Source organism: Manis pentadactyla, chromosome 4 (assembly GCF_030020395.1).
Source record: "Manis pentadactyla isolate mManPen7 chromosome 4, mManPen7.hap1, whole genome shotgun sequence".
Classification (NCBI taxonomy): Eukaryota; Metazoa; Chordata; class Mammalia; order Pholidota; family Manidae; genus Manis; species Manis pentadactyla.
The window spans coordinates 108,691,672-108,710,627 of record NC_080022.1 but is presented as its reverse complement, the minus strand read 5'-3'; the positions used below and the strand labels follow the sequence as shown (position 1 = coordinate 108,710,627).

The 18,956-nt window shown below is 39.5% G+C and overlaps 1 protein-coding gene across 3 annotated transcripts in view; it reads right to left on the bottom strand.

Annotated features, from left to right (window-relative positions):
- CHD1L (chromodomain helicase DNA binding protein 1 like) overlaps nt 1-18,956 on the bottom strand; it is a 77,180-nt gene that overhangs the window by 53,413 nt on the left and 4,811 nt on the right. For all 3 annotated transcript variants that reach the window (XR_008997109.1, XM_057500626.1, XM_057500627.1), the window contains exons 2-5: nt 14,364-14,476; nt 3,497-3,603; nt 2,851-2,965; nt 2,216-2,247 (exon numbers count right to left, since the gene is read on the bottom strand). Coding sequence is in view for 2 of the 3 variants with exons in the window: in XM_057500626.1 (XP_057356609.1) it covers nt 2,216-2,247; nt 2,851-2,965; nt 3,497-3,603; nt 14,364-14,476 (367 nt within the window). In the remaining variant the exon portion in view is untranslated. The remainder of the gene's footprint in view (nt 1-2,215; nt 2,248-2,850; nt 2,966-3,496; nt 3,604-14,363; nt 14,477-18,956) is intronic.

Here is an 18,956-nt window from a genome sequence, read left to right as displayed (position 1 = left end):
AATTATTGGAAAGATAGTGGGTATGGAAATAAGAATAAAAAATGAGGGAAAGATCTTGAGCAGAGGTTGACCTTACAAGGGGGAAGCCCTCTTCCTCTGAGGCTACAGAAAAAAATCCACAAAGTGCATGCAGAAAGATACCTCGAACCATCCACCTATTAAGAGTGGTGTGGGTGGAGGGAGATCAGGAGATCCAAAGAGAGTGCAGAATTGAGATCATTCCTCCTGGGTAGCATGAGCAGGGGATGCGTTTAAGGATTACAAGGAATAAGGGTTCAGCAGACATTGGACACTTGTCATGAGATAAGGCGCCAAAGCAGCCCTAGTACAGTATGTAGCCGCTGTCTGAATTAGCATTCAGAACAGATTAGGTCCTATTCTCTTGTGAAAAGTTTGTTCAATGAAACAGGCTATGGGGAGGTAGGCTGTTCTCAGTGAAAGGAAGTAGGTCAAATCAGTCACTAGGGGACAGTCTAAATAATGTTCCCTGGAGAGGAAGAGGTGGAGGAAATTCCAGCACTGAATGGAGAGTGGGAAGAGGTAACTTACAATCCTCTTAACCCAAAGATTTTATAAGTCTGTTATCCAAAAAGTCTTAAAATTTTCATATTGTTATAGGCACAATCTTAACTCTCCATAATTAACCTCTTTAGGACAGAGATTACACTTTCTAGCTCTTCTCAGAGTATGTGATGCAGTAATATACAATATGACCTTGCCAAATATATCAAAAGAGTACATTTGTGTTTCTGGAGTTCATACTGTGAGTCAATAGGTCCTTATATTCACCTGGAAATGGATTCAAGACAGATGATCTAATATAGAGATACTGTAGTTCTGCTGAATAATGTGAAACTCCAGTGCAACTGGATACTTTGAGAAGCCCTCTTACAGCCTTCACAGCACTGAGTGCTGGGTTTGCATGTCTGCTTTGCCAATTATTAGCAATGTAACCTTGGCTGGGTTACCTCATCTCTTACTTTCCTCAGCCATAAAATAAATAATAATACCTGCCTACTAGGGTTTTCATAAGGTTAAATAAAGTAATTTATGTAAACATCATTTATGTCCCAATCTTCTCATCTTTTGACACCCCGAGTCTATTGCCTTGTATCATGGATACCCTATACTGCTTATCCCCGTACTAGAGTTTATAACCCCTTAGAGTGGCTCTGTAGTTTACTTTCCTGATATTGCCAATAACCCCCAGAACACTGTCTTTCCAGAGGAGAGAGCTTCAACAAATATTAAGTTGGCTATTAATAATAAAAAGGAAAAACAGAGAAAGCAAATCCTCTTAAGAAAAGCAAGATTATTTGCTCCCTTAAATGAAACTTCAGTCAAACAAAATACTGGATGAAAGTCATAACATCTACAACTGAACCTTTTAATGTCTCAAAATAAGATAAAAACAGAAATCCAACTCAGAAGAAACTGGATGAGAAATAGCACTTAAAATATTGACAAAACATTTTGAAACCAAAAGTTTCTGAATATTGAAGATGCAAATCCCAACCTAACCATGTCAGAACTACATGTTATAGAGAATGAAATTCAGACAGCATACCTTTTCTTATTTACCTAAATTCTAGCTCTTAATTTGCATTGTACCTGTTGTCTTGACCATATATTTCAACAAGGCACCTGTATTACCAATTGGCACTAAGAATTAAATCTAAATTTTCTATATTTCATGAGCTGGTATGAGGCCTGAAGACTAACTAATTAAAATTATTACTTAAAACTCCCTTCTAAAAAGTTAATTTTAGAGCACGGATTGCTACTTTAAGATATTTCCAGGAAAAGGCTCAAATAATTCACCTCCTACAATGTAGTAAAATCTCTAAACAGCAGTCCTGAAAGGTGTCTATGCAATTTGCAATATAAAGAATCTATTATCTATTAACCACCTACCATGTACACCTTTCTCTCATTTAATCCTCACATTATCATCCGAAGTAAGAGATTTCATTGTCCCCATTACAGATGAAGAATCTGAGGTTCGTGGAGGTTAAGTAACTAACCCAAGGACACACATCTATTGAGTAAAAGGGGCTAGACTGTAGGACTTCTACCATGCTGCCCATCTGTAAATAAGACTCACAGAAGACATGTCAGGAAGTCATACCAGACATATCAAGAAACAGACAAAGTACTGAAATGTACACGACTTTCATTATATAGTCAACAGTTTCTGAAGTAGTACAATACTCACGATTTTAGAAATGCTGCATCTTTCAAGCAAATCTAAAAAATTGAGGAAGATACATTATAAAGGCTGGTATTGATAGAACTAATACTACTAAGCTAGGTTCTTATTGACTCTCCTAAACCACAGGCTTTACCTGTCTTATTCATTCATTAAGCAAAAAAGTTTTGAGCATAATTTCTAAGGCACTATTTTATAGATAATATCTAAGCATGAGTAAGTGGAAGGTCTTGCTTACTGTGACCCAGAACAGTCTCAGCCTGAAGAACAAGGGTTTAATGAGACTGGAACTAAGTGTCCTCCATTCCCATCCTCCAGTAACAGAGATGATGCGCTGGTCCACAAAACCCTTTCCCCTGCCTGCCTCCCTCCCCCTATTCGTTGACTAAGAGTTACTGACCAAATGCTCCCTCCCAGGGAAGGCTTCCCCCTTCATCTGCCAGGAAAGAGAGATAGAGATACCTAACTAGTTTGGAGCACAAGGGTCCTTTGCTTCCTTTGGTCATAGTCCCTCTCTGAGAATCTAAAGTAGACTTTTTTCCCATAAAAATCTGCACTCATGAAAAAAATTAAATAAATTCCAGCGAATTTTACAACATTCAAGGTCCCAGGTTAAGAGCCATAAAGAAACAAATGGATACCTCATAGGTAGTTAGCAGCACATGAAAATGTGACTCTTGTTTTAGGTCTTGCTGTAGGTGGGCTCTCTCCTCCTTGTCACCAGCATACGTTACACAGGAAAGTCCTGGAGCAAATCTGAATCAAAAAAAAGAGGTAGATGAACACAAATGCAGAGCCTTGGGAATGGGTATGCATATCTGAAAAACCACACTTCATGGAAGGATTACAGATGTGCACATCTCATGATGCCCTGCAACCAGAAAGAGTTCTGGGACTCTGGAATCTTATCTAGATAGAGCACTGGGTAAACCTAAGTGTAAGTTCCTGTGTGAATAGATGGAGGGGTTGGATGAACATCTAAAAGGGCCTTGTGCTAACTTTAAAAACTTTTTTTTCATGTTGGTTACTTCCATGTTGTTACTATGAAAAAGATGGTTTCTACTTTAGTTCAGCAAAATTTACTGAGCATTGACCGTCAAATTAACAAATAATAACATAACATCCATTGGACTCTCCCCACATCAGATCCTCAGTCTGTCTATATTGCCTCAGGTCAGAGTTTTCTAAAGCAATAAACTCACTGCTTAGGACAATTAAGTTGCTTCATCACCCAGAAAAAAACTTTAATCAATATTAAAGAATAAAATTTCAGCTATTACTCTATACCTCTCCATCTCTTCTTTCCAGTTGCTCAAAACAGACAAGGGACAGAGAATCAAAAATGGTCCTTCATCATTTAATCTTCCTGCCAAGTAAATGAGAAAAGCAATCGTCTGGAACACAGAAAAAGAAGACAGTTTTAATCACATTTCCACATGAGAAACAACCACAACCTTGTAGGAAACACAAACTTATAAGAGATTTAGTTTACAAACAAAAGTACAATCTTCCACACATTATTAGTCCATTCCTAGAGTAAAATTGCATAAGCCTCAATATAATTGCCAAAGAAATTTAAGTACTTAATTACTCAACAGTTAACAGGAAATGGGGCCCAATATATATGTAATTGAACCTCTAATGCAAAGTAAAAAATCAGGAGAGATAATGGAAATAAATTAAAACAATGCAAATAATGCACAAGATCAGGAATACTCTGAAAACATAAGGTGGTGTCAAGACGTGACTGTAAACATGGCCAACTAACCATATGGGGGCCTCTGCTACTTACCAGGCTCTCCTGAGAGGTTTCCCTTCCTTCCCAACTTCCTCCCTCTTATCCCTAATGTTTTCCTTCCTTGCACATACATTTATAGAGCAACTTCGTTTTGCTGAGCACTGTTCTAAGCACCAGTATGTAACAGTGAACAAAAAGACGAAACACCTAGCTCTCCTGGAGCATACTTCTAGTGAGGAAAGCAAACAGTAAATAATGCCTCGTATTTAAGTAGGAGTATAACATGAAAAGCCAAATAGGCATACCTTAGAATATGACTGGACACACTTGTGACTAGAAATGTTTCTTTAAAAGGATGCTGTGATACACAAAGAAAACAGCCTTCTTTTATATAACAAAATGTTTAAGGGGTCCCCAGTCCTAAATGGTGAACCATTTCTGACAAAATCCATCCTAAAGATATAATCCAAAATCCTGAGAAAGATACATGACTAAAGATGTTCACATTGAGGTTAATATAAATAGCACAAAAAAGAGAGGAACTTACCATTCCTCATCTATAGAACATTTAATTATGATAAATTGTCTTGATGGAATGTTATCCAGCCAGTAGAAAATACTGATTGTGAAGAACATAATAAAATGGAGAATTACAATGACAATGTTAGATTAATAAAATATAAGCTATGCGTGCACTATAATTGCAACTATTTAAAACATACATTGCTATCCATGGTTATGGTTAAAGTGCAGTAGTTATGGTATGGCAGTTATTTTTCTTAATTGATAGTAATTCTAAAATGGAAATAATTTCCTTTTTTAACTGTCCATTGCTTCCCAGGCCAGACTGTGTCCAGAGCAGTCACTCAATAATAACTTGCTGGATTAAGACCATTATGTTTCACTTTCACTGAGGATACTCTTCAGAGAAAATATATCTTAATTACCATAAACTAGATATATCTACAAAATTAATTTGGACTCATTACTAAATTCTACCATTAAAGGAAGAAACAATACCAATTCTACACAAACTCTTCTAGAAAACTGAAGACAAGAGAATACTTCTGAACTCATTCTATGAGTCCAGCTTTACCACAATACTAAAACCAGACAAAGACATTACAAGAGAAGGAAACTACAGACATATAGGTCCTTCATGAACACAGATGCAAAAAATTCTACGGTGAATTCATAAGAAGATGAATTTTTTGATATAATATTTTCAGGACACTTACAGTAGAGCTATATGAACACCTGGAGAAAAGCAAAGGCCAAGTGGGATTTGCTGACTCATAATGATGTCAGGGCAATTCCAGGGTCCGTGACAAAGGAGACTGCAGGGAGTGCTGTGTACCCAGTCCAAGAGTCTGTTTGCCTGGCTCCCAGAGACATATGGGAATCTTACCTTTTACCTAGTTCCACGTTTTCAGTTCAGGAATGTACCAGACCCAGGATTATTTGCCTGAGGGCCATAAATGACGGCCCTTGAGGGAACCATACTGAGAGGTCATATGTATTCTCAATATCCCCAAGATTAGTAAGGTAGACCCACCTTAGACAAAGTAGTGTCAGACTAGCCTATGTGCAGAACTGCTCCAGCTCGATGTTTACATATGTGAGATTAGACTTGGAGGGGGCAATTGAGCTTCTTAAGAGACAAATGGAACCTTCATTCATTCTGTGTGTTCAGTGGTAAAACCTTTTTGGAATCGAGAACTTATATTTCCAAGGTTTCTGATCAAGTTGCCTCTGCTCTGTATCCTGATTCCACTGACTTTCTTTGATATCCAACAGATGAGTTCACTTCGTGTGACTAAACCAAGTAAACCAAGAGGTATCTGTACCTGAACTTCCCATCAATCCAAGCCTACCATTGACATCTGTCAATACAGGGCTGTACTGGCAGTCGTCCTGCCAGAAGCATCAATCTCAACATGCCACCGGCTCACCAATTCCGGAGAAAGCCATGCCTGGTCCTCCAGGTGTCTAGACCGTGTCCTACCACTAGATGGCCAAAGCATCCTGGAAAAGATAGAGTACTTCCGCACTTCTTTAGCTTGGCAGAAAAATGGGAAGTAGCCCCACCACCCACTAAGGGAAACTAATATAAGAAGTGATCCAGGAGGGGCAGAAGATGGCGGCGTGAGTAGAGCAGCGGAAATCTCCTCCCAAAACCACATATATCTATGAAAATACAACAAAGACAACCCTTCCTAGAATAAGGACCAGAGGACACAGGACAATATCCAGACCACATCCACACCTGAGAGAACCCAGCGCCTCGCGAAGGGGGTAAGATACAAGCCCCGGCCCCGCGGGAGCCGAGCGCCCCTCCCCCCAGCTCCCGGCGGGAGAAGAGCAGGCAGAGCGGGAGGGAGACGGAGCCCAGGACTGCCGAACACCCAGCCCCCGCCATCCGGGCAAGAGTGCAGGGCGCTCGATACTAGGAAAACAGGGCAGCAAGAACAGTGAGCGGGCACTGGAGGCTGGGCGACAGAGGGCATAAGAAAAGCGCACGACCATTTTTTTTTTGCTTTTTTGCTGTTTTGTTTTGGCGAGCGCTTTTTGGAAGTCTTAAAGGGATAGGGACCCCAATACTAGGGAAACAGGGCAGAAAGACCAGTGAGCAGAGGCCTGAGGCTGGCACCGCAGAATAAAGAAAAACGAACGACCACCCTTTTTTTTTTTTTTTTTTAAATAAAACAATTTTTTTTTCTTTTTTTTTTTTGGTGGGCGTTGTTTTGTTTTGGCGGGTGCTTTTTGGAAGTCTTAAAGGGGCAGGGCGGGTCACATAATCCAGAGGTAGGGAATCCGGGATCTCTGGGCACCCTAACCCCTGGGCTGCAGGGAGCAGGGAGGACCCTCACGGAGATAAATAGCCTCCCAGCCGCTCCTGCTCCAACGCGACTCCACCATTTTGGAGTAGCTGCCCGAGCCAGGCCACGCCCACAGCAACAGCGGAGATTAACTCCATAGCAGCCGGGCAGGAAGCAGAAACCCTGTCTGCGCGCAGCTGCGCAGCACAAGCCACTAGAGGTCGCTGTTCTCCCAGGAGAGGAGGGCCACAAACCAACAAGAAAGGAAGTCGTTCCAGCCGTCACTCGTCCCAGTTCTGCAGACTATTCCTATCACCATGAAAAGGCAAAGCTACAGGCAGACAAAGATCACAGAGACAACACCAGAGAAGGAGACAGACCTAACCAGTCTCCCTGAAAAAGAATTCAAAATGAGAATCATAAACATGCTGACAGAGATGCAGAGAAATACGCAAGAGAAATGGGATGAAGTCCGGAAGGAGATCACAGATGCCAGAAAGGAGATCGCAGAAATGAAACAAACTCTGGAAGGGTTTATAAGCAGAATGGATAGAATGCAAGAGGCCATTGATGGAATTGAAATCAGAGAACAGGAACGCATAGAAGCTGACATAGAGAGAGACAAAAGGATCTCCAGGAATGAAACAATATTAAGAGAACTGTGTGACCAATCCAAAAGGAACAATATCCGTATTATAGGGGTCCCAGAAGAAGAAGAGAGAGGAAAAGAGATGGAAAGTATCTTAGAAGAAATAATTGCTGAAAACTTCCCCACACTGGGGGAGGAAGTAATCGAACAGACCACGGAAATACACAGAACTCCCAACAGAAAGGATCCAAGAAGGGCAACACCAAGACACATAATAATTAAAATGGCAAAGATCAAGGACAAGGAAAGAGTGTTAAAGGCAGCTAGAGAGAAAAAGGTCACCTATAAAGGGAAACCCATCAGGCTAACGTCAGATTTCTCAACAGAAACCCTACAGGCCAGAAGAGAATGGCATGATATATTTAATACAATGAAACAGAAGGGCCTTGAACCAAGGATACTGTATCCAGCACGACTATCATTCAAATATGACGGTGGGATTAAACAATTCCCAGACAAACAAAAGCTGAGGGAATTTGCTTTCCACAAACCACCTCTACAGAACATCTTACAGGGACTGCTCTAGATGGGAGCACTCCTAGAAAGAGCACAGCACAAAACACCCAACATATGAAGAATCGAGGAGGAGGAACAAGAAGGGAGAGAAGAAAAGAATCTCCAGATAGTGTATATAACAGCTCAATAAGCGAGCTAAGTTAGGCAGTAAGATACTAAAGAGGCTAACCTTGAACCTTTGGTAACCACGAATTTAAAGCCTGCAATGGCAATAAGTACATATCTTTCAATAGTCACCCTAAATGTTAATGGGTTGAATGCACCAATCAAAAGACACAGAGTAACAGAATGGATAAAAAAGCAAGACCCATCTATATGCTGCTTACAAGAAACTCACCTCAAACCCAAAGACATGTACAGACTAAAAGTCAAGGGATGGAAAAACATATTTCAAGCAAACAACAGTGAGAAGAAAGCAGGGGTTGCAGTACTAATATCAGACAAAATAGACTTCAAAACAAAGAAAGTAACAAGAGATAAAGAAGGACACTACATAATGATAAAGGGCTCAGTCAAACACGAGGATATAACCATTCTAAATATATATGCACCCAACACAGGAGCACCAGCATATGTGAAACAAATACTAACAGAACTAAAGGGGGATATAGACTGCAATGCATTCATTCTAGGAGACTTCAACACACCACTCACCCCAAAGGATAGATCCACTGGGCAGAAAATAAGTAAGGACACGGAAGCACTGAACAACACAGTAGAGCAGATGGACCTAATAGACATCTATAGAACTCTACATCCAAAAGCAGCGGGATATACATTCTTCTCAAGTGCACATGGAACGTTCTCCAGAATAGACCACATACTAGGCCACAAAAAGAGCCTCAGAAAATTCCAAAAGATTGAAATCCTACCAACCAACTTTTCAGACCACAAAGGCATAAAACTAGAAATAAACTGTACAAAGAAAGCAAAGAGGCTCACAAACACATGGAGGCTTAACAACACGCTCCTAAATAATCAATGGATCAATGACCAAATCAAAATGGAGATCCAGCAATATATGGAAACAAATGACAACAACAACACTAAGCCCCAACTTCTGTGGGACACAGCAAAAGCAGTCTTAAGAGGAAAGTATATAGCAATCCAAGCATATTTAAAAAAGGAAGAGCAATCCCAAATGAATGGTCTAATGTCACAATTATCTAAATTGGAAAAAGAAGAACAGATGAGGCCTAAGGTCAGCAGAAGGAGGGACATAATAAAGATCAGAGAAGAAATAAATAAAATTGAGAAGAATAAAACAATAGCAAAAATCAATGAAACCAAGAGCTGGTTCTTCGAGAAAATAAACAAAATAGATAAGCCTCTAGCCAGACTTATTAAGAAGAAAAGAGAGTCAACACAAATCAACAGTATCAGAAACGAGAAAGGAAAAATCACGACGGACCCCACGGAAATGCAAAGAATTATTGGAGAATACTATGAAAACCTATATGCTAACAAGCTGGGAAACCTAGGAGAAATGGACAACTTCCTAGAAAAATACAACCTTCCAAGATTGACCCAGGAAGGAACAGAAAATATAAACAGACCAATTACCAGCAACGAAATTGAAGCGGTAATCAAAAAACTACCAAAGAACAAAACCCCCGGGCCAGATGGATTTACCTCGGAATTTTATCAGACATACAGGGAAGACATAATACCCATTCTCCTTAAAGTTTTCCAAAAATAGAAGACGAGGGAATACTCCCAAACTCATTCTATGAAGCCAACATCACCCTAATACCAAAACCAGGCAAAGACCCCACCAAAAAAGAAAACTACAGACCAATATCCCTGATGAACGTAGATGCAAAAATACTCAACAAAATATTAGCAAACCGAATTCAAAAATACATCAAAAGGATCATACACCATGACCAAGTGGGATTCATCCCAGGGATGCAAGGATGGTACAACATTCGAAAGTCCATCAACATCATCCACCACATCAACAAAAAGAAAGACAAAAACCACATGATCATCTCCATAGATGCTGAAAAAGCATTTGACAAAGTTCAACATCCATTCATGTTAAAAACTCTCAGCAAAATGGGAATAGAGGGCAAGTACCTCAACATAATAAAGGCCATCTATGATAAACCCACAGCCAACATTATATTGAACAGCGAGTAGCTGAAAGCATTTCCTCTGAGATCGGGAACTAGACAGGGATGCCCACTCTCTCCACTGTTATTTAACATAGTACTGGAGGTCCTAGCCACGGCAATCAGACAAAATAAAGAAATACAAGGAATCCAGATTGGTAAAGAAGAAGTTAAACTGTCACTATTTGCAGATGACATGATACTGTACATAAAAAACCCTAAAGACTCCACCCCAAAACTACTAGAACTGATATCGGAATACAGCAAAGTTGCAGAATACAAAATCAACACACAGAAATCTGTGGCTTTCCTATATACTAACAATGAACCAACAGAAAGAGAAATCAGGAAAACAACTCCATTCACAATTGCATCAAAAAAAATAAAATACCTAGGAATAAACGTAACCAAAGAAGTGAAAGACTTATACTCTGAAAACTACAAGTCACTCTTAAGAGAAATTAAAGGGGACACTAACAGATGGAAACTCATCCCATGCTCGTGGCTAGGAAGAATTAATATCGTTAAAATGGCCATCCTGCCCAAAGCAATATACAGATTTGATGCAATCCCTATGAAACTACCAGCAACATTCTTCAATGAACTGGAACAAATAATTCAAAAATTCATATGGAAACACCAAAGACCCCGAATAGCCAAAGCAATCCTGAGAAAGAAGAATAAAGTAGGGGGGATCTCACTCCCCAACTTCAAGCTCTACTATAAAGCCATAGTAATCAAGACAATTTGGTACTGGCACAAGAGCAGAGCCACAGACCAATGGAACAGACTAGAGAATCCAGACATTAACCCAGACATATATGGTCAATTAATATTTGATAAAGGAGCCATGGACATACAATGGCGAAATGACAGTCTCTTCAACAGGTGGTGCTGGCAAAACTGGACAGCTACATGTAGGAGAATGAAACTGGACCATTGTCTAACCCCATATACAAAAGTAAACTCAAAATGGATCAAAGACCTGAATGTAAGCCATGAAACCATTAAACTCTTGGAAGAAAACATAGGCAAAAACCTCTTAGACATAAACATGAGTGACCTCTTCTTGAACATATCTCCCCGAGCAAGGAAAACAACAGCAAAAATGAGTAAGTGGGACTATATTAAGCTGAAAAGCTTCTGTACAGCAAAAGACACCATCAATAGAACAAAAAGGATCCCTACAGTATGGGAGAATATATTTGAAAATGACACATCCGATAAAGGCTTGACGTCCAGAATATATAAGGAGCTCACACGCCTCAACAAACAAAAAACAAATAACCCAATTAAAAAATGGGCAGAGGAACTGAACAGACAGTTCTCCAAAAAAGAAATACAGATGGCCAACAGACACATGAAAAGATGCTCCACATCGCTAATTATCAGAGAAATGCAAATTAAAACTACAATGAGGTATCACCTCACACCAGTAAGGATGGCTGCCATCCAAAAGACAGAGAACAACAAATGTTGGCGAGGCTGTGGAGAAAGGGGAACCCTCCTACACTGCTGGTGGGAATGTAAGTTAGTTCAACCATTGTGGAAAGCAGTATGGAGGTACATCAAAATGCTCAAAACAGACTTACCATTTGACCCAGGAATTGCACTCCTAGGAATTTACCCTAAGAACGCAGCAATCAAGTTTGAGAAAGACAGATGCACCCCTATGTTTATTGCAGCACTATTTACAATAGCCAAGAATTGGAAGCAACCTAAATGTCCATCAATAGATGAATGGATAAAGAAGATGTGGTACATATACACAATGGAATACTACTCAGCCATAAGAAAAGGGCAAATCCAATCATTTGCAGCAACATGGATGGAGCTGGAGGGTATTATGCTCAGTGAAACAAGCCAAGCGGAGAAAGAGAAATACCAAATGATTTCACAAAGGAAAACCTGAAGGAACAAAACAGCACCAGAATCACAGAACTCAAGAATGGACTAACAGGTACCAAAGGGAAAGGGACTGGGGAGGATGGGTGGGTAGGGAGGGATAAGGGGGGGAGAAGTAGGGGGGTATTAAGATTAACATACATGGGGGTGTAGGAGAAAAGGGAGGGCTGTACAACACAGAGAAGGCAAGTAGTGATTCTACAACATTTTGCTATGCTGATGGACAGTGACTGTAAAGGGGCTTATAGGGGAGACCTGGTATAGGGGAGAGCCTAGTAAACATAATATTCGTCATGTAAGTGTAGATTAGTGATACCAAAAACAAAGCAAAAAAAAAAAAAAAAAAAAGGGCAGTTCCTGTGTGGTAACCTCCAACGAGTTCTACACAAGGGTATAAAGGGCATATAAAAGTGTAGGCAAAGGGTCTGTTTGTGTTTATACAGAGGATCAAAGCCTAATTGGGCTACCCCGAAAATGAACTAAGATACGATATGAAAAAGAACTTCCAACATCTGCACTCTCTGGAAGACTCATGCCAGAAGATGATCATCAAAAAACCCCAACAAAGATCCACGCACTGCTACAGCTGTAGATGCACTCATCCCACCAGTTCCTGGACTTGCCATGGGAATGAGGAAGGAGATATCTAAGCTGGCCTGTGCATACAGTAAAACAACAAATTTGACGGGATCTATACTGTTGGAACTCAACCAAGAATTTGGAGAAGTGCAAATTGTAGCGCTCCAAACTCTTACAACTACAGACTATTTACTGTTAAAAGAACATATGGCATGTGAACAGTCCCCAGGAATGGGTTGTTTTAATTTGTCTGATTTCTCTCAGACTGTTCAAGTTCAGTTGGACAATATCCACTATATCATAGATAAGTTTTCACAAATGCCTAAGGTGCCTTAATGGTTTTCTTGGTTTCACTGGAGATGGCTGGTAATTACAGATATGCTTTGGTTATGTAACTATACTCCTATTATGTTAATGTGTGTGCGCAATTTAAGTAGTAGCTTAAAACCTATATATGCTGAAGTTACTCTACAAGAAGATATGTCAAAGAAATAATCAATCTTCCCATGTTTTCTTCCGTCTGCTACTTCTATAGCTTTTCTTCTTCCTTCCTAATTACAACCCTTAAATAGAATTCATGCCTCATATCAAATTTACCAAGTATCATAACTCCTCCAAGTGGTAAAGATACCTCAAGACAAATGCTGGGCATAGAAGCCACAGGGCATAAATATGCAAAGAAGTAAAAAGCTAACCTTTTCAAACAATAAGGCTTCCCTCTCACTTACCAACTTCACATTTCCCTGTATGGCCCCGGAAGATGACTGGTTAGCCAGAGACGGGTAAGATTCCTCAAGGGAGGAACAACCTAAGACAGGCACAGTCGCAGGGGGGCCATCAGGTGAGAAATTGGGGATCAACAGAGGTGAGGCTTAGAACCTCACCCCCCCTGTTCTGAGAGAAATCTTCTGCATACGTGGATGTTTTATTGCCCTGGTCTAGCTTGGATTAACACATAGTCTACAGGCACACACTTGATCATCTACGTTTGCTCTCTTACAACACTAAACTATGTTTTCTACCTTTATCTTGTATCTACCTACCACTTCAGCATTTTATTAAAAATAATAATAATAAAGAGAGAAATGTGGTATCCACATATAAATCAAGTATAAAAACCAAATGAGTATTCGTATTTGAACTGTTTATAGTTCATAATGCATGAGCAAAACCGAAAGTTTCTGTGATGACTGCCCTTGTACTGTTCACTATGTAACTTATTCACTATGTAAGAATTTGTTCTCCATGTAAGAACTTGTTTGTTATGCCTCAGAAGATTGGAGACTGACGAAAATTAGGCTTGGGGTGGATTAACAATTGTGCATTAAGCACTGACTCCCCTATACAGAATTTTATTGTTGTTAACAACCATTTGATCAATAAATATGAGAGATGCCCTCACAAAAAAAAACAAAAAACAAAACAAAACAAAAAAAAGTACACACTTCCAATGGTAAAATAAATAAGTAACTGGGATGTAATGTATAGCATAAGGAATATAGTCAAGATATTGTAACAGCTTGGTATGGTGATACCTGGTACCTAGAATTGTCATGTATATAAATGCTGAATCACTATGTTGTACACCTGAAACTAATGTAATGTCATACTGTGTGTCAACTACCCTTCAATAAAAAATAATTCTCTAAAAAAAAAAAAAACCATCCCCTTAACTAGAAAAGTCAACTCCAAGGTTGTGATCTCTTAACACAGGTTCAGAAATTTCACCTTCTAGTATACAAACACATACTGGTAGCTAGTAGCTAAAGATAGTAATGAGTTCTAAGGAGGCATTTCAGTGGAGGTGAACAGTGGTCGCTCCACAGTAACATACCTGGCAGGTCTTACCCAGGCCCATCTCATCTCCCAGGATGCAGCCATTCTGACAGTGGAAGCACTGGGCTAGCCAGTTCACTCCCTCCAGTTGGTAAGAATGTAGACAAATCCCTAGAAATAAAAAATACAGCAGATCTGAAGAGCAGACATTTCAGCACATACATAAGACCTCAACTGAAGAATATTGCCTAAATCCCCATGTCCCCAAAGCTTACTGGCTATATACTTTGCTGGAAAGTTACAGGTATGTACACATTTGCTGACTTCCAAACTTAGTCACTATTGTATTTGCAAAAATTAATAAAGGGAAACCTCACTGATAGGGCACTGAGGGGCCCAAAGGGGGAGCTCTCTCACCCACCACTCCTTGTCAATTGCAGATCCCACCAGAAGAGTCCCATACCTTCCAAGTTATAGTGTTTGGGCTACTTTACTACCCGGCAAAAGGAAGGAAGATTTCCACCTCCTCGAGCAACAGCCCAGCCAATGAGAGACTGCCACAACTTAGCCAATGAGAAGTCAACATATATGGAACTCCCAGTTCCCTCTAATGGGCTTTATGCTTAGAGAGCCTCCCAACTTGGCCCTTTCCTCTATAAAAAAACATTCCTCATCTTTGTTCTCTGGACTCACCTGCGGCTTTCCTGTAGGCTTGCATGTCCTAAATTGCAATTATCTGCTATTCCTGAATAAGCCATTTTTGCAGATAAAACCAGTGAAACTTTATTTTTAAGGTTAACATATTCAAAGCCCTAGAACAGCCTGTCTATGCTAGGGCCACCTGACAGATGAGTAAGTCAACCTGGAGCTGGCCTTCATAGTGCCTGAGCCTCATGCCAGCATCCATTCTAGGAAATGAGGCATTACTGATGTACCATAACCACAAACATGGACTGCACAGCTTGCTTAATTGCAACCATTTAATTTGCCATCAGTGCTACAGGAAGAAAAATCAAGAATGGGATATGTTAAATTATGCTTAAGTAGAGGCCCAAAGTCAGCAGAAGGAGGGACATAATAAAGATCAGAGAAATAAATAAAATTGAGAAGAATAAAAAAATAGAAAAAAAATCAATGAAACCAAGAGCTGGTTCTTTGAGAAATTAAACAAAATAGATAAGCCCCTAGCCAGACTTATTAAGAGAAAAAGAGAGTCTATACAGATAAACAGAATCAGAAATGGAAAAGGAAAAATTATGACAGATCCCACAAAGAATTATTAGAGAATACCATGAGCTAACAAGCTGGAAAACCTAGAAGAAATAAATGGACAACTTCCTAGAAAAACACAACCTTCCAAGACTAACCAAGGAAGAAACAGAAAATCTAAACAAACCAATTACCAGCAAAGAAATAGACTCGGTAATCAAAAAACTACCCAAGAACAAAACCCCTGGGCCAGATGGATTTACCTTGGAATTGTATCAGACATACAGAGAAGATATAATACCCATTCTCCTTAAAGTTTTCCAAAAATAGAAGACGAGGGAATACTCCCAAACTCATTCTATGAAGCCAACATCACCCTAATACCAAAACCAGGCAAAGACCCCATAAAAAAGAAAATTACAGACCAATATCCCTGATGAACATAGATGGAAAAATACTCAACAAAATATTAGCAAACCGAATTCAAAAATACATAAAAAGGATCATACACCATGACCAAGTGGGATTCATCCCAGAGATGTAATGATGGTACAACATTCAAAAATCCATCAACATCATCCACTACATAAATAAAAGGAAGGACAAAAACCACATAATCATCTCCATAGATGCTGAAAAAGCATTCAACAAAATTCAACATACATTCATGATAAAAACTCTCAACAAAATGGGCATAGAGGGCAAGTACCTCAACATAATAAAAGCCATATATGATAAACCCACAGCCAACATCATACTGAACAGCGAGAAGCTGAAAGCTTTTCCTCTGAGATCAGGTACAAGACAGGGATGCCCACTCTCCCCACTATTATTCAACGTAGTACTGGAGGTCCTAGCCACGGAAATTAGACAAAGCAAAGAAATACAAGGAATCCAGATTGGTAAAGAAGAAGTTAAACTGTCACTATTTGCAGATGACATGATATTGTACATAAAAAACCCTAAAGAATCCACTCCAAAACTACTAGAACTAATATCAGAATTCAGCAAAGTTGCAGGATACAAAAGTAACACACAGAAACCTGTGGCTTTCCTATACACTAACAATAAACTAATAGAAAGAGAAATCAGGAGAACAACTCCATTCACAATTGCATCAAAAAGAATAAAATACCTAGGAATAAACCTAACCAAGGAAGTGAAAGACCAATACCCTAAAAACTATAAGACACTCTTAAGAGAAATTAAAGAGGACACTAACAAATGGAAACTCATCCCATGCTCATGGCTAGGAAGAATTAATATCGTCAAGATGACCATCCTGCCCAAAGCAATATATAGATTTGATGCAATCCCTATCAAATTACCAACAGCATTCTTCAATGACCTGGAACAAGTAGTTCAAAAATTCATATGGAAACACCAAAGACCCCGAATAGCCAAAGCAATCCTGAGAAGGAAGAATAAAGTGGGGAGGATCTCACTCCCCAACTTCAAGCTCTACTACAAAGCCACAGTAATCAAGACAATTTGGTACTGGCACAAGAACAGAGCCACAGACCACTGGAACAGAATAGAGACTCCAGACATTAACCCAAACATAAATGGTCAATTAATATATGATAAAGGAGCCATGGACATACAATGGGGAAATGACAGTCTCTTCGACAGATGGTGCTGGCAAAACTGGACAGCTACATGTAAGAGAATGAAATAGGATCACTGTCTAACCCCATATACAAAAGTAAATTTGAAATGGATCAAAGACCTGAATGTAAGTCATGAAACCATAAAACTCTTAGAAAAAAACATAGGCAAAAATCTCTTGGACATAAACATGAGTAACTTCTTCATGAACATATCTCCCCGGGCAAGAGAAACAAAAGCAAAAATGAACAAGTGGGACTATATCAAGCTGAAAAGCTTCTGTACAGCAAAGGACACCATCAATAGAACAAAAAGGTACCCTACAGTATGGGAGAATATATTCATAAATGACAGATCTGATAAAGGGTTGTCATCCAAAATATATAAAGAGCTCACCCACCTCAACAAACAAAAAGCAAATAATCCAATTAAAAAATGGGCAGAGGAGCTGAATAGACAGTTCTGTAAAGAAGAAATTCAGATGGCCAACAGACACATGAAAAGATGCTCCACATTGCTAGTCATCAGAGAAATGCAAATTAAAACCACAATGCGATATCACCTCACACCAGTAAGGATTGCCACATCCTTAAGACAAACAACAACAAATGTTGGCGCGGTTGCACAGAAAGGGGAACCCTCCTACACTGCTGGTGGGAATGTAAATTAGTTCAACCATTGTGGAAAGCAGTATGGAGGTTCCTCAAAAAGCTCAAAATAGAAATACTATTTGACCCAGAAATTCCACTTCTAGGAATTTACCCTAACAATGCAGCAGTCCAGTTTGAAAAAGACAGATGCACCCCTATGTTTATCGCACTATTTACAATAGCCAAGAAATAGAAGCAACCTAAGTGTCCATCAGTAGATGAATGGATAAAGAAGAAGTGGTACATATACACAATGGAATGTTATTCAGCCGTAAGAAGAAAACAAATCCTACCATTTGCAACAACCTGGATGGAGCTAGAGGGTATTATGCTCAATGAAATAAGCCAGGTGGAGAAAGACAAGTATCAAATGATTTCACTCATATGTGGAATATAAGAACAAAGAAAAACTGAAGGAACAAAACAGCATCAGAATCACAGAACCCAAGAATGGACTAACAGTTACCAAAGGGAAAGGGACCGGGGGGGATGGATGGGAAGGGAGGGGAAAAAGAAAGGGGGCATTACAATTAGCATGTATAATGTGGGCGGGGGGCATTGGGAGGGCTGTACAACACAGAACACAAGTAGTGATTCTACAGCATCTTACTATGCTGATGGACAGTGACTATAATGGGGTTTGTGGGGGGGACTTGGTGAAGGGGGGAGGGAGGCTAGTAAACATAATGTTCTGCATGTAATTTTAGATTAATGATAACAAAAAAAAAAACACAAAAAGTCAAGCAAATAAAACAGAGGAAAAAGTTTCAGCAAAAGAACAACATAAAAACTCAGGAAAAAGCCTTAATGAAATGGAGATAAGTAATTTAACTGATAGAGAGTTCCAAGTAATGGTTGTAAAGATACTCACAGAATTCAGGAGAAAAAATGGATGAACACAGTGAGAACTTCAACAAAGAGAAAATGTAAGGAAGTTCCAAATGTAAGTCACAGAGCTGAAGAACACATGTACGCTAAAGGGGTTCAAGAGCAGACTAGATGAAACAGAAGATCAGTGAACTTGAAGACAGGGCAGTGGAATTCATGCAGTCAGAGCAGCAAAAAGAAAAAAGAATGAAAAACAGTGAAGATAGCTTAAGGGATTTATAGGACAACATCAAGTGGATTAACATTTGTATTACAGAGGTCCCTTAAGAAGATAAAAGGGCAGAAAACCTACTTGA